The sequence below is a fragment of the Eurypyga helias genome, unplaced genomic scaffold (genome assembly GCF_000690775.1).
Source record: "Eurypyga helias isolate BGI_N326 unplaced genomic scaffold, ASM69077v1 scaffold21500, whole genome shotgun sequence".
NCBI classification, from domain to species: domain Eukaryota; kingdom Metazoa; phylum Chordata; class Aves; order Eurypygiformes; family Eurypygidae; genus Eurypyga; species Eurypyga helias.
This window is the reverse complement of record NW_010224199.1, coordinates 1-16474: the sequence shown is the minus strand read 5'-3', so window position 1 is coordinate 16474 and position 16474 is coordinate 1. Positions and strand designations below refer to the sequence as shown.

Genomic DNA, 16474 nt, shown 5'->3' with positions numbered 1-16474 from the left:
GTCAGATTAGTTTCCGACTCCCACCAGTAACTATGACCAGACACTTCCCAGTTTACCTTACAGCAGACTAATCGGCAGCTCTTGGCCCTCCTCAGAGAGATTACGTTCTAGTCCCTACTCAGGAGGCACCGAACTAACATCTAGACAATTCAACATTCCTTCCAGCTTCTGCTACAATTAAGCAGTACGAATAAAAATGCAGTCACCAGAAACTCCCAGTCAAGCGAAAAACAAGTTGTGGAGTAACAAAAGGCTAAAGAACTCCCCCATTCAGAACACAGTTAAGTACCCGTTTTCATCAACCTACAGCATTTGGAAAAAAAGAAATAGTCACCTGTGTCATCCAAAAGTCTTAACACTGTGCAGTTAATTCCAAGATAAAGCTTTAATTATTTTTATGCACAGCGTATTTGTCTCAGATAGTCTGATGTTTCCTAGGAAAGCAAGTAATTCACTCACACACACCACTGCTACTGTCGTGGAGAGGCTCAGGGAAAGTATTTAGCAAGTAATTTACTGCTTCATTGCTGCCCAGACTAAAGCTCACGGGACTATTTTTGACAGATTATTTTGACTATTTCATTCAGATTTAGTTTCAAAGTTGGGTTTTTTTTTTTCTTTAACACTCCTTTCCTTGACAGTTTAACATACACAGTTTTTTAATTGCATAATCCACTGAAAAATTGTACAGTCTAAAAGAAAGTTTTGAAGTTTTAAACAACTAATAGTTGTACGGGCAAAATACATGCTTCACCAACAGTTTAGTCTCGTTTTCTAATAGTATGATGTCAACGTATATGAAATAAAGTATGAAGGAGTATATATCGGTACAAGCAGTCACACTTTATTTCTCCTGATGCTAGCAAATGTTTCATCGGATACAAAAAGCACATCTGCATTCCTACTGAAATGCATCCCGTTTAGATTATCTCTCCAAAACAGACAGCATTTTCCTTGGGCCAGCTTCACGAAGCAGCCCAAAGACCACCCATACTATCTCCCATGTACGTATCAGTACACTGATGCTTTCCAAGTATGGTTTACAGGTAATTTTAGAGCAATTTTCATGCGTGTGATCTCTCTTGTATACACTTTTTCAATCTCCACTGACTTTAGTCAGACTATTCTTGATTTATGAAGTTAAAACTGTGCAAGGGGGCACAAAGCCACTTCTATTCTGAACCAGCAGTTCCCAAAGTACTCTCCATTCTGATTCCTATTCCACAGGCACTCTCCAGGCTCTTTCGAAGACAGACACACGTGTTCCATGTACTGCAAGCACCCAGTCACACAGGCCTCCTTAAGGTAGCAAAAGTAATAGTGTGAATACTTTGCGGCCAAACTGCTCGCAGCAGCAAAGCCAAGACAAATCCCGACAGTTAAACCAGCCTGGATTCCTTCCTGCTTTTGACATTTCATCCTTACAAAAAAGCTTTTGTTTTGAATTGTTCTGAAGTAATTTTGGAATTATTTCTGTATAGCAAGGGCTTTAATAATTCAGAGAAATAAAACGAAGTTAATAGAATAGGAACCTGTCTGTACAAGTTTTCAATACCTTTACTGATGTCTGACTCCCTGTAACACTCAATTTCAGAGAAGACTACATTTGGAGGAGAAGAAAGGACAAGATTTTTGGCTTTTTTGTTTGTTTTTAGCCAATTTGGTATCCAGCACATTAACGGACTCTACAGCACATGGGAAATGAGCATGATTCACTGACCCCGTTACCATAATCTGCCCTACTTTAAAACGAAAAGGTCAAAACCTGAGGAGAGGTTGGAAGCGAACAACGGGCTGATGAATCACTGGGAAAGGCACGTGCAAATCACGCTGACGGGGACTGCACGGGAACCCACGATACACACGCATGGGTCTGCTTGAGTCGGGGCCTCACCGCCCTCACCGTTCACAGACCAACACACACACATCGTGCATCCACCTTGGGTTTAGGATACTCTGAAGCTGGGAACACGGGATTTTCGGTAACACTCTGCCCTCACTGCACCTGTACTCTGCAGAAGTGACCCCATCAGCTATGCAGGTTCGTATGAATTTACATTTATTAGTGCTACTGTCAGTCAATACTGACATTCCTAAAATCATTTTTACTGGGACCCATAGACTTTAGGACACCAGAATAATGGAACCTTACACCGATGGTACCTGGCAGACATACAGCTTCTAAATTACTTTGAATATTTTTGGTTTTGAAGTCATGGCTCCATTTCTTTCTCCTGAGTTGCTTTTCAAAGACTTCGCAGAATTTTCTTTCAAGTTTCCGTGCCTTCTACTGTTGCTTACAGATTTTATTAGCCTCAAAAAACCCACAATCGAACCATAAGAATGCAGTCTTCTCATCAAACCGTGTCTTGAATCTAATCTACTTGGAAAACAGTTACCACCACCACCACCCCATCTTTCTCCCAATCATTCCTAATAATTATTTCAATTTTTAACCATCAAACTAGGCTTATTTACACCCAGAAGACCACCTGCGTACAGGGGAAAAAGTGCTAGAGTACTCTTCCCTGTGTTGTGCTGTGTCAATACAGTGCTTTAAAGGCCACTTATTTCAGAGTAAGCAGGCACGGGTTGTTACTCCTCCTTGCTCCTACCCCACAAACATGTTCACTCTACAGAATACGGTATGTAGAAATGCAGGTGTAACTGGAGGAAAGCCCTGTGGCTCCATGCCAGGCAGGTCTTCCACTCCTGTGACAGAGAATTACCAGTATCTCACCTGTACGCTGTAGCCTTGTCTGACAGCTCACTGCCTCTGCGGGCAACCAGCACACGGCAAGGGGAAACACCAAACTACACAAGAAAGCTGGGGGGACTTTTTCCAAGGGCAGGGAGTGACAGAACAAGGGGTAACGGGTTTAAATGGAAAGAAGGAGATTGAGATGGGACAGCAGGAAGGAATTCTTCCCGGAGAGAGTGGAGAGCACTGGGACAAGTTGCCCAGAGAAGCTGTGGATGCCCCATCCCTGGAAGTGTCCAAGGCCAGGCTGGATGAGGCTTGGAGCAACCTGGTCTAGTGGAAGGTGTCCCTGCCCCTGGCAGGGGGTGGGACTGGGTGGGCTTTAAAGGTCCCTTCCCACCCAAACCAGTCTGTGGTTCCAATATCAGATGCCAGGTTTGCTCCCGGCAGAAGATGACCAGATACAAAGGAACAGGGTAACGATCTTTGCGTTTCTGTGAACAGGCAAGACACAGGAACCACCTCACAAAACTGAGTCTGGGATAAGATCAATGGAGGACAGGATCATGAAGGGCCATCAACTCACTCCCAACTGCCGAGCCTGGGGTACATGCACGAGACCTGATTACAAGCCAAACAAGAGAAAGCCAAAGTATTTTGGAGAACTGCGGGAGCCTGGGATTGCACAAGCAGCCTGTCATCTTCAGTTTGGCTGCACATGGCTCCAGTCACACAATAACCATTGCTCCTAAACTGTAGATACTGACTTTAGAGAAGCTTATGCTTATGAAGCCCTCAAGTTCAAGAGAGGTCAGTGCCTTTACTCAGTAGAATGACAGGAAAAATTTTGGGTAAGCTTAAAACAAAGCAATGGGCTATTAAAAACTGATTTCCATCAGCCTTGCAGCACACGGAGAAGCTATAAAATCCTGGTTCAACAAGCACTTCACATCACGCAACAGTGATCAGATCTAAGCCAGACCAAATTGTGGTGGAAGAAGGAAAGACAGAGGGCTTATAAAATGTATTAGTATATACTATGTCCCCATTCAGTTTTATAGTGCTGGCTGCTGGAATTGGAGAGACTTGTCTTGGCACAGATAGCTATAAGCGTTTGAATTCTGTGACTGGATTGCCGGAGCCCACCTCAGAGTCAACAGAAAACTAGTGACCTGCACTTAGTTTTAATGGCTGGCAGAGAAGGGAGGTGAATGTGCAAAGGCAATGTGACTTTAGGCTGGAAACGTGGGACTAAAGCATAAGACACTGCAGAAGAGAAGAAAAAAGATGAATACTGCATGCCCTGAACCACAAAAGTAATTAACATCACAACAAGGGCTTGTGTCCAAGTCTGCTTCTCTTTTCCACTCCAAACACTGCACTTTCAGTTGTGCACAGAGACTTCTTTTAGTCAACACCTTAAGTTAAAACCTCCCCAGTGTTTTGTGTTTTGGTGCACTTCAGAAGGTGTTACTTATGCTAAATTAATCTCTGGCCTCATGGAGAACTTTTAGACTTTAAATTACACACTGCAGAACATCTTTACTGAATTTCAATCAACTTCTTGCAATTGGAACACCTAACCAAAACCAAAAGGTCAGAAGTTGTTTAGGAAGAAATACATGAGCTTCTACAATTCCTCTGACTTCAGGAAAGGTACATCATCACATTTAGGTAGCTATGTTGAGGCATATCTGAAATAAGGTCCCCACTGTAGCTCTGCTTTCAGTATTACTACCTACTGCGTTTGTGCAAGTGCTACCCTGATTAGGAACTGAGGGAGCGAGCCTGTCCGGGGTTCTAAGGTTCAATAATTACATCTCAGTGTACCCGATACACAGCAGCTCCAGGACAATACGTATTTGAACAAGCTGCCTCATTGAACTGCAGAACATGTGATGGGAACCTAGCTCAGGGGAGAAGTCTAACACAAGGTTCATGTTCTCCAGCTGAAGAATCACAGAATCTTTTAGGTTGGAAAATACCATTAAGACCACCCAGTCCAACGGTTACCCCAGCACTGCCCAGCCCACCACTGACCCCTGTCCCTCAGCACCTCGTCCCCACGGCTCTGAACCCCTCCTGGGATGGGGACTCCCCCTCCCTGGGCAGCCCCTTCCAATCCTGACAGCCCTTTCCAGGAAGACATTGTCCCTGATATCCCATCTAACCCTCCCCTGGCACAGCTTGAGGCCGTTTCCTCTTGTCCCATCACTTGTCCCTTGGGAGAAGAGACCGACCCCCCCTCTCTGCACCCTCCTTTCAGGGAGCTGTAGGGAGCGATAAGGTCTCCCCTGACCCTCCTCTTCTCCAAGCTGAACCCCCCCCAGCTCCCTCAGCCGCTCCTCACAGGAATTGTGCTCCAGACCCTTCCCCAGCTCCGTTCCCTCCTCCATACAGTGTCTGTCCTGCAGCGAGAGAAGGCTCAACGTATAACTGACACACTCAACTAAGCCATCAGTCTTGAGGCAAACTGCGTGATTTATCCTTAAAAGCATGGCAGCCCAGGCCCAGAACTAAAGAGGAGCCTCACAGGTACGTCAGACAGGTCAGGAGTGTGAGTAGCCCCTATACACCCCCATCTGCTGAAAAGGTGAATTATAATCCCTGCTCAAAATTAAACTGAGAGCATTCATCTGTGTTACTACGAAAGGATCCCTAAGGCTAAGTGATTCCTGTTACTGTAATTAACCATCAGGGTTCTCTGCATTCATCATTCACTTTTGGTAGACAATTAACCTAATTTGTCTAATTAAGTTTCAGAAAAACCATTCTCCATGGAAAGCCATGCTGGTAGGGAAGATAAAAGCCCTAACGTGCCCCTGGCTCAGGCCCCTTACACAATACTGTCACAGCTCTGGTTTGGACAGAACAAAGCATTTTCTACTCAAAGTAACTTGATAGCATTTACAGGCAGGCAAACTGTGAGTGTGTAAAACAAGAGGATGCTTCTTTAATGGTGAAAAAATTAAAAGCTGCTGAGGACCCAAGCTTTTTTTGCTGCAGATTCTTCTAGGTCATTATTTTTGTACATAGTCTGTCCTGCATGTGGGAATTCTGGCCTGATCTCCAGGCTCCCAGGGAGTCACACATGCCAGGAATGCATATTTTTAAAACTGGGAATGTTTTCAAGGTATTTTGGCTCATGTGAATAAAATGTTAAGGTATCAGCAAGCCAAAAGGGAAAGCTGTCACCTTCCCAAAACTCGATATGCTTTGCTAGCTCTTCCCCCAGAACACAGAGACACTAAAAGATAAATATTAATATGAAATCTGGGGAGTGAAACAAGTTCTCCAAAGTCAGGGACTGCACTGCATCTCGCCTTTGCAGAAAAAAAGTAATCACACAGAGAAATGCCACAAGGACTGCAGTGAGTCTACAGGGCCTGCTCCCATGAACTGCATGACGCTTACCGAATTCCCTTCCTAATACAAAGAACCTCTTCATCCCAGCTGGGACTCGAATCTGTCGTGCCACGGATGTTAGACATACCAAAAACATCCAATATCGAGATTACTGCACTAGCATTTCTGGCAAAGATTTTTGTATTGCAGTTGAGCCTGGACAGAACAGAGGCAAAGTCAGATCTACTTCTCCCGTAAACACACAGGCAATGGTATTTCAGAAATCAAAGTAACGAGGAATGCTGGAAATGGGAACCCACTCAAAATCTGACTTCAGCTTTAAAGTATTATGTCAACTCAACAATCGTACCTATTACCAGTTAACATGCTTTCTACCTGGACCACAGGGATAATTTGTGGCAAGTGACATCTAGGTTTTTAAGCAGAAGTCATTACCTGTAAATTCAGCTAATTCAACTATTCATGTTTAGCCTGTTTCCTAAGGAAATTAAGTCTGTGTCCATGCCATTCCTCCCAACCTATCAGTAATTCTGAAACAAACAGTGTGATTTCCTAAGTGGAATCAAATAGATCTTTTTATAGACCAAATCACGCACGCCACGTACACGAGTCCTGCCCAACCCCAGTCAGGACAGTCACCATCTATTACCACTCCAGAGAATACCTGCCACCGTGACAGCTGCACAGGTGGGTCTCCTGCAGAGGCACCAATGCGACCAGAGCAGCATCTGCCATCCCATGAAACGTTAACTAACATAATTACTTCAAGAGAGAGCACATTATGGTCATCTTACAGACAACGCTTTCAGATTTCTAAAGCTAACAGTGACAAATTTAAGAGTCCTTACTTACGCAGCATAGAAAAGATTAACCTTCAAGTCGGCTCCCAGGTACAACTTCAAAAACCGCAGGCGACAAACTAACAGGTCCAGCTTGCCTTCAATCCAACATTCCATGTCCCAGTTTGAATCTGAACAAAAGAAAGGGATTAAAGGTTTCCCAACCATATTAAAACAAAACAAAACTAACCCAACTGAAGAGCCAGGATTCAGTTCACTCACAAAGAGAGGACAAGTAACAGGTATTCACGAAGGTGAGGCTGGACCACAAGCGTGCAAATGTTTATGGATAATCCTTGCTGAACTGGGCACCAGGGCATGCCCTTAAACACTGAAAAGACTAACAACCCATGTGATACTGCTGCTTTCTAGTTATTAGAGGAGGAAAATACTTTACATGGCTTCATGGACAAGGCACAAGGGGAAAAAAAACTCAGCTGCTGCTGCGGGTTTTGCTCCTGCTAACTGGGACAGCCTCTATGTGGCTGTACTGCGTAGACCTTGCGCACACGCAGCCAGCTGTACTGCGTACACAACAGCAACAAATTTAGTGTGGCAGGCTCTCACAGAGATTTGTTTCGTGGGACAGTTCTTGTAAAATGAAATTCTACTCTACTGAGGTCAATGAGACTCCTGACGCTGATAGCAGCCCGCCAAGAGGCCAGTTTGCTGCCCAGATCGTGGTTTACAGGAGGAGAAAAACAGCCCAGGAAAAAATAATTCGATCTAATCCATGTACAGACATTCACTGAGGCATCACAATCCAGACAGAAAAGATGGCACTTGCTCTCCATCTGCCTCCTGACGGAGTTTAAAGCCCATATCCTCAAAAATATTTAAAATATTTCTCATGGCACCTAAATCCCTTTGAAGATCTGGGCTTACATCCTCAGATGCAGTGCTACATATTTTATTCAAAATTCCCCTGGAGAGACAGCCAATTTTTTTTTTCCCCCCTTTGAAACTGTGCTGTACCATTTCCTTCACCTTCCACTCCAGACTTTTGCAAGGAAGGATTTTATCATACTACATTGTCTGCTCTGGATAAAAATGAATATCCATCAGTACAACACAACCCCCCAACAACAATAAACCCCAACCACTTTTTGAAGAAGCAGTAACTTCTTATGCCCTTGCATGGAAAACCTACCTATTTCCTGAGACAGAGAGATACTTATTTCTGAAGGGATAAACTTCCTTGTTTCCATGCTTGCTCTGTACAAAGAACAATCCATGTTGCTATCGCTCCAAAGACAACACAGAAAACTTTCTTCGTTCGTTAGCAAGGGAAGCTTGGTTTCGGATGCTCCATGCTCTCTCCTCAAACCAGACCAGTTCTCTACAACTCCAGCAGAGAAAGGACTCAGAAATGTCTCATTCAGAGGTAGACTGGGTAACGTAAAGTTCCTGGGAGAAATCTGATGGACCATACAATGGGCAATGGCCATTTGAAGAAAGTCTGCAGATATAAAGGCAAAGATGTCAGGAATAAAAGAAAACGGTTGCATCAGCCAAGAATCATAGAATCACAGAATGGTTCGGGTTGGAAGGGACCTTAAAGATCATCTAGTTCCAACCCCCCTGCCATGGGCAGGGACACCTTGCACTAGACCAGGTTGCTCAAAGCCACATCCAGCCTGGCCTTGAAGACAGCCAGGGATGGGGCATCCAGAACATCTCTGGGCAACCTGTTCCAGTGCCTCACCACCCTCTCTGGGAAGAATTTCTTCCGGATATCTAATCTAAACCTCCCTGATTTCAATTTATACCCATTAGCCCTTGTCCTATCACTACAGGCTCTTGTAAAAAGTCCTCTCCCAGCACCCTTGTAGCCCCTTCAGATACTGGAAAGCTGCAATGAGGTCTCCTCGGAGCCTCCTCTTCTCCAGGCTGAACAAGCCCAGTTCTTGCAGCCTTTCGTCATAGGAGAGGTGCTCCAGCCCTCTGATCATCTCCGTGGCCTCCTCTGGACTCGCTCCAAGTGGTCAATATCCTTCTGATATTGAGGGCTCCACAGCTGGACGCAGCACTCCAGGTGGGGTCTCACCAGAGCAGAGTAGAGGGGCAGAATCACCTTGACAATCATTACTTGACAATGAAACAGAAGTGGCTGATGCTATACAGAAACGCCTTCATTACATAAAAATCAGACTATTTCCAGGGCTATTCTCCTCTGAGTGCTGAGCAAAATTACTAAAAACATCCCCTCTGAACTGGTGTCACAGCTGATAGATGCCAGCCGTCTCCTCCGAAGTCACTACACCTAACTCCTTGGTTTTGCACCCTCTTGAAACAGGTCAAGATCAAGACTGTAGGAGACGCGCCTCTTTGGGGTAAATAGGCTCACATTAATACAAAACAGATTGAAGCTTAAATCTAAATTCACACACTATACAGGTATGTGTCTCATCACCTCCCTCTGCAGCACTGGGACACTTGCAATCCAGCTCTTACAGCGTGGCTCCTTTACCATAGGAAAAATAATCCCACTGTAAATGTAACACACAGTCACACTGTAACGACGAAATACCAAAGAACAGCGTAACAAGAACGAATGACTGGATGTGGCTACACAACCCCAGGGCATTATCTGGGAAATGAGATGTAGAAAAAGAATAATCTTTTCCATCAGACTTAGATTCTTCAAAATAAAAAGCTCTGACCACATTTGTAACTCTTGTTGGTAAGCCTTCGCTTGAATTACGCTAACAGTGATTTTGAGAACGATAAGCATGCCGGTTTTGGAAACAGCTTACTGTAAAACACCGCATGAATTGCAAAGATTAAAGCTCTAGTTACAGAAAGGCATGTGGGTCATTTGTGCACTTTGCATTTTAGCTTTTCACTCAGTAAGGGCATAAATATTTTAAGCAGTTCATTAGATAGAAATTAATTCACGCTCTACGCCTTGCAAGAGCTAAAATAAGAAAGACAGGATTTCCCTGTTTGATTAACAGCATATAAGCTAAATAATATAAAAACACACAATGAAAGATTTTTAAAAGTAGATGTCTGCTACCTTAAAAGCAGCCACTGTGCTACTATGCAGCGTGTTAACGTGTTCTGTTTTCTCTTTGCAGGGATTTTGCACCGCTAGAGTCCTGAAGGGCTCTGCTCCTCCTTCCTCTCTCCTTTAACAGTTTGTGTCTCTGTAAATACCAGCCTCCTCAGGCCTCCCGGCTGCCCGTGGAGGATTCAGCTGACCAACCAGACTATTAGTCCATAATAAGTGGTTAAAAAGGTCAAATAAGTGGCACGACTGGCCATGAAGCAGGACAGGTAACTAACACACTGCCCGCTTCACAGTCAGCTTTTTTTTTTGGGGGGGGGGGGGGGGGGGCAGGCAGAGTCCTGACAGTCACCTCATTTTCTAGCAAACGAGGGCTCCCTCACATATCACAGACAATCTCATGGGATTAATTAAACCCTATAAAGTCAGAACGTGTGCAGCTACTTACTGCAGAAGTGTTAAAAACGAAAGCACTATAAAGCATTACGATACAGAACATCTAGCACAGGATTGCTATAGCGCTTAAATGCCTGTTAATAAACTGGAGTGTGCATTAAGACGTTTTCCTGCTAAAGGCGTAACGGTGTGACCGTGACACGGACACAGGAGGCCACCACTTACCGTTCTGCCCCTCAAATAGCAGATTATTTCATGTCTTGGTTAACAGGGCTACAAAGATGCCAGCCATGGCTATTTGCTTATTCAGAATCAGACGGTCATGGCCACGCAGTAGATACAGTGACCTTCAGTCATTACAGGCCATCAGAGATGACAAACTGCTCTGAAGCCTAATGAAAACTCCCTGAGGCGTGAGGGTTTCTAATTAAACGATACACAACGTATTTAGACTACATAAGGTATTTAAAAGAGACTGTGAACAACACAGTATTTGATACTGAGTGGTTAAAGGTACATCTATATAAAGATAAAGATGTATATGTATATAGAAAAGAGAGAGAAATCTAATGATTTGTCTTTTGTGAAGGTACAAGATGGCACAAATTTTGAAACTAACTTCATTGGATTCCAGCATCTGCTTTCTCCCCAAGCATCATCACCAAAAGTCTTTAAATAGTTCTTATTTTAATCAAAAAAATGAAAGGCAAATACCAGCTGTCCCTGAACCACACAGACCAGTATCGTTACAGGCATTTCCCAATTCGAAAACCGGTTTATATCATCCAACATTTGCAGTTAACTGAGCACCCCTTAAGAGCTCCATGCACTCCAAAGCACGAATGTCAGCTACCTAACAAAGCAGAGCTCAAACTCAAAGTGGCAGCCTGACTACACTGAACTCAACAGAAACTCGCAGTTCCAACGGACGCAGGATTCCCCCTTCCGCTGTTGGACCTATCAGAGTAACAGCACAAATTGCCCATGAGCTTCTACCATGTCAAATTGCATCTGGGGCGTTTATTTGAATGTGTCTTCGCTCACCACATACTTTCTACTGATGTTTCCTGATCTTAAAAGTCAGTTGCACTGCTTTTTGGGATAAGACGCATAGGCACAACCCTGAGAGGGTCAACATTTCAATTCTGCATAATGACAACATCAGGTCCTTTGTATATTCTAGTTGCATGTTGTGGTAAGATACTATCCAGGAACATGACTTGAAACACCACTATAAAACAGAAATGGTGATTACTCTTAATTCTGCATTATTTACAACAGACTTATTTCTTTAATGACTTACCCAACAGCACAAACACGGTGAGGATGGTTTGCCAGTACATCTTGTTTTCTAGAGCTGATCTGAAAAACATACAGAAAATTAACTGAGAGATGATAATTATCAGTCTATAATTTCATTAGGGTTTCATTTTGGTGCACTTCAGTTAATTTGATACTCACACCTTTGTAAGCAGAAAAGAACAACAAAAGAAGAATGTCATTTGAGGAAAAAACCCCTGCTTAGCATATCAATTAAATACAACATAGCTCTTCCACCATCAGCGCTATACAGCACCCCACTTCTTCAAGCTTTTGCTGATCACTGTTCACCTTCTGGGTTTGGTCATCTGAAAGGCACTACAAATCCAAACAACCAAAATGCCCCTGAGATAGTTAACGGTCAAAGTGCAGCATGCACAAAAGCACCCGGACACCCATTTCAGCAGTCAAGTCTTCGCTAAACTTTACGGTAGCATTTCGATACCATTCTTTCATTTCAGGTACTTATATCTTTTATTTTCATCCCTTAATTACATAAATTCTGCTAAAACCCAAATATAAGCTTTTTTATACTTTAAAAAAAAGCTCAGGAGAGGATATCAGAATAAAACAATGAGTTTGGTTGCTGTTGTAGTTAACCACAATTGAAGGATTAGTAAAATTTACAGCTCAAGTCAGGGAGAGAAAGTTGGGGCAAGAAATAAGATTTAGGGAGTCCCTCAGAAGTATCCTCCTTCCAGAAATGCTTCTGAGAACAATCTCCTTAAGAACATCTATGTTGCCAAGAGAATTGGTGCCAACGCTATGAAACCCACTGGCCTTTCAGCCTGGGAGTGCACGTGCTGTACTACATACAGCGTATATGAAAAGCGTACGTGGATGCAGAAGACCAGGAGAGGAAGAGGGTGATTCCTTCCTGCTTTTACCACTCCCGAGTACCTCCCTGTTCTCTCATCCAGGGCAGCACCTCGACAAGCCCCCACAGCGCACAGGGCCAGCCCTGCAGAGGAACCAGTGGCTCCTAATGAACCCAAAGAATTTGGTTACCAGGAGGGAAGCCATCCTCTGCTCAGAGTTAACCCTCCTCCCCCTTCTGCCCTCACCAGAGACTTCGATACCATCATCCAGTGACCCCGACACCACTTTAAGCCTGACCATGGTTTAAAGCAGAGGCGATTCAATAGGCCTGACCGATGAAGTTACAGTATTTCAGGATCCTTGTCTCCCTGCAAGCTCTCCCACAAGGAAAGCCCTCGCACATTCAGCTGGGCTGGAGCCAAGCTACTGCTTCAGCACAGACCATCTTCACTGTGGTCTGCAAGATGAGTCAGTGCCATCCACTTTTCTCCCCATTCACCCAGGTTATAATCAGAGCACATTTTAAGATACATTTTGGGCAATTAACAAGGAAAGCTCAAAATTTCAAGGGCAGCGCTTCACAACCCCCACTTCAGAAGACCATTTGCCTCTCAGCACTGCTGTTAGGAGGCCAACCTTACCTGTACCTCTTCCATTAGCCTACTTCCTAATAGGTGAGCCATGAAGGCCAGAGGAATTATCTTGCTATAGCTCTTTATTAAGTCTGTCATTTCACAAAGATACAGGCCAGGATTATTTCCAAAAGCCTAAGATTGAAGTTACCTAGTCTATTCCCAAATTTGACTGAAGAAAAAAAAAAAAAGAGAACCTTTTAAAATAATTTACTTAAGGGTACATTATTCATACTATGAAACATATGGTCTAATGAAGAACAGCCCATGTCCCTCTTCACAAAAATTTGCTGTTCACAGCCCAACCACTCCTCCGTAAGAAACTGCCAGAGATCACCCCCGTACGTTGTACAAGAAAATCAAACATATAATTCAAAAGCTTATAAACTTATTGATGCCATGGATGTTAACTGCAAATGCTTTAAAAGTCTCCCTTTCAAAATAAGTAAAAGATTTCCACCACCAAGAGCTCCAAATAACCCACGAAGTTATGGTCCGGCACTTGCTGTCCCATCACAGGCACCACAAGAAGCAAAAGCTGGCACCCACAGATCCTGGCCTTGTCGCTCCTAGGTGTCTGAAGCTAACTACACATATTTCATTGTACTATTTCAAAGCAGAATGTGAAGCATCGTCTCTCATTTGTTCCTGGAAGTAAAGGACAAGTGTTAACTGTGTTAACCAGTGGCTGCTGCCCGTTTCACCCATGCAATACCTACCACAGAGTGAAAGAAAGCAATCACAGACCCCCACAGCCACACACACCTCACAGAAGGGAAGTTGTAATTGCATAATGGGCTGAAGATAAGGGCATTTTCATTTCCTGCTGCCATAAAAATGACCAGACAGCACCGAGATTCTGATATCAGCACTAAATTTAACCATAATTAACAATACGTGGACCAGAAGGCCAAAAGACAGTTCAGACCAGCCTGAAACTTCCAACTTCTATTGCACCTATTTAGGCTGGTTTTTACAAAGGTGTTATTTTCCAATCCTGGTTCCAACATTCACATACAAAAACTAGTGCTGTACGTGATCAAAAAGCAAGGTAAACTGCATGTCACCGGCATCCGCTCTTTTTCTGTTCAAAGTTCAGTGTCGCTTGAGTAAACTCTACACAGGAGTTGGGTAAAGAGGGATACCTGCAGGTAACTCCCTGGACAAGATGAATGTTCTACTGGACTGGACTGGCACTATCCAGTATCTTTTCTAGTGAGAATACTGAACAAATTCCTAACCTGGTTGTTAAGAAAAAATACAGGTTTTACAAGAACAGTGTCAGGGAACAGGATGTTAAATAAAGGATAATTATTAAAACTTGTAACCATAGCTCTACCCCAGAGCCAGTAAGTTAACACAGCAAGGACAAATGGGTATATGCATGGCGGGGGAAGTATCTACACAACTGGAAGGAATCGGGGCCCATTTTAACACGTCTAGCTTAAAACGCTGCACTCTGAAACCACCAACATCGCGGCTGCTGCGTGCAAGAAGTTTTCCAATTTCATATGTAAACAGTACGTTCCTCTCCATGTACAAAAAACTTCCGTAGGGTGAGTCCCTCTCGTAACGAAAACATCCAATTTAAAAGAAAACACAGCAGATACGACAAGCAAGGAGGACAACAATGAAAGTACGATCATTTTTCTTTACAGGCCAGCTGAGAAGCCGGTCACTGGCATATCAGCATGGGAAACATTTTCAGCACAGCCTGAACAAGCATGGCTGGCGAGGCACAAACACCTGCTCACTGGGCATGGAAAATGCATGGCAAGTTTTCCTTCTGGAGCTCCCTTTTCCTTGTTTTCAGCTTCGTCGTGCCAGCCTCCGTTTCCGCATGTCTCCTTTCTGCATGACAAGAAACGGGTTGATGTGAAGAGGCCTTGCTGTGAGGCCGGGCTACCTGTCCAGTCGGAACACCAGTGAACAGAGGGTGGCACTGGTGACCGAGAGTGCCAAGTCTCTGCACAGCAGAGTAGGACAACCCTGACACCACTACACTCCGCTGTAAAATTCCCACCAACTTTTACAGGGACAAAGAGACTGGATGAGCAAACATTGCAAGATCGGAGCCTTAGGTATTAGCGGTTTCCAAGGAGCAATTTCAAAGCTTATAGAAATTTATAGCAACTCAGTTGCCAGGATCTCCTGTCTTCCCTCAAATAATGCACCACACACACATGCAGGGTCTGGAGTTGGGTGGTTTTTTTTCCTTTTTCTTATTCCCACCCTCCCCAAAAAAACAACAACAGCTGCTGGTTAATGGGAAACAGGAACATAATACTGCAAGCATACAAACCGACCCTGACTTTTGCAAGCACTCCACTACAGCTGTTTTTAAATATTTAAAAGATCTCTGTAAAGCACAGAAATATTTTAGTAATAATGCCTACGCACAGTGACTTCTGGACTGCTCTTTAAGGGTGCCGAGGGCCTTCCAGTCCTCTTGGTTTTGGCAGGAGCCGTGATTCCTGGTTAGCCCTCCTGGGCATGCAATTTCATTGCAGTTGTGTGTCATTTGGTGTATTAGTAAACATTCCTAGTAAAGAGTACTGAGTAAATGAGAGATACAAAACAGCAATGAAAATTACTTGCATTGGGTATTTTTTGCTTTCTAATACCACCAAAGCTTTAACCAAGGCAACCCAAGTTGCACATCTCCCCACATAGTAACGACAGTAAAACCGGGAGCAGAGCTACGCTCGTCTCACCCGTGCACAACAGCACAGCTATGGGCTCCGAGTCCGCAGCGGGAGCCTCTCTCCTGAAACTCCACAGCAAAACGTCACGAACTCTGAAGTTTCTCCAGACCGTGGTTTCTCCTGACGGTGCTGAAACTACCCCCTCCTTTCACAAACCCCCCCCTGCCCCCAGACGGGTACCCTCACCAGCTCACCGCAGGGGATGCAGCAGCACAGCACCCGCACAGCATCCAACGCCGCACCGAAGTTCGTGCACGCTCGTGACGCACACTTCGAGAGACTTAAGTTGCATAAATCGTATTGATTTGAAGTCAGCCACAGAGAAATGCGTTTTTAATTAACGCTTTCCCTCAGAGTTTTTCACGGATGAACGTACGCTGGTTTTCCTCAGGTGCAGCCGCAAGCAGAGCTCCTGCAAACACCGGGCACTTCAAGCTCCCTTGCATTAGAGTCGCAGTCGGTACTTCAGGACACGCCGTGTTTTCATTATAAACTCTATTTATAAATACTGTGTCAATAATTAACAATAGATTTGCAAAGTGCCTTTTCTATCAGAAGTGACATAATAGCTTCTGCAGTGACTCACAGCCCAATTCATGGAGATGTCAGTTTTCTTTTCCTTCAGACGCGGAGCCCCAGCAAACAGCCCCGGTCCGGGCACACGGCGCCCTCTCCCCAGCTGCCCG

The 16474-nt window shown here is 44.2% G+C and overlaps 1 protein-coding gene across 1 annotated transcript in view; it reads right to left on the bottom strand.

Annotated features, from left to right (window-relative positions):
- The window catches only part of LEPR (leptin receptor), a 31940-nt gene extending 20285 nt beyond the window's left edge, over positions 1-11655 (bottom strand). The window contains exons 1-3 of the mRNA XM_010160905.1: positions 11616-11655; positions 8057-8365; positions 6920-7037 (exon numbers count right to left, since the gene is read on the bottom strand). Coding sequence (XP_010159207.1) covers positions 6920-7037; positions 8057-8365; positions 11616-11655 — 467 coding nt within the window. The remainder of the gene's footprint in view (positions 1-6919; positions 7038-8056; positions 8366-11615) is intronic.
- Positions 11656-16474: the final 4819 nt, after the last annotated feature.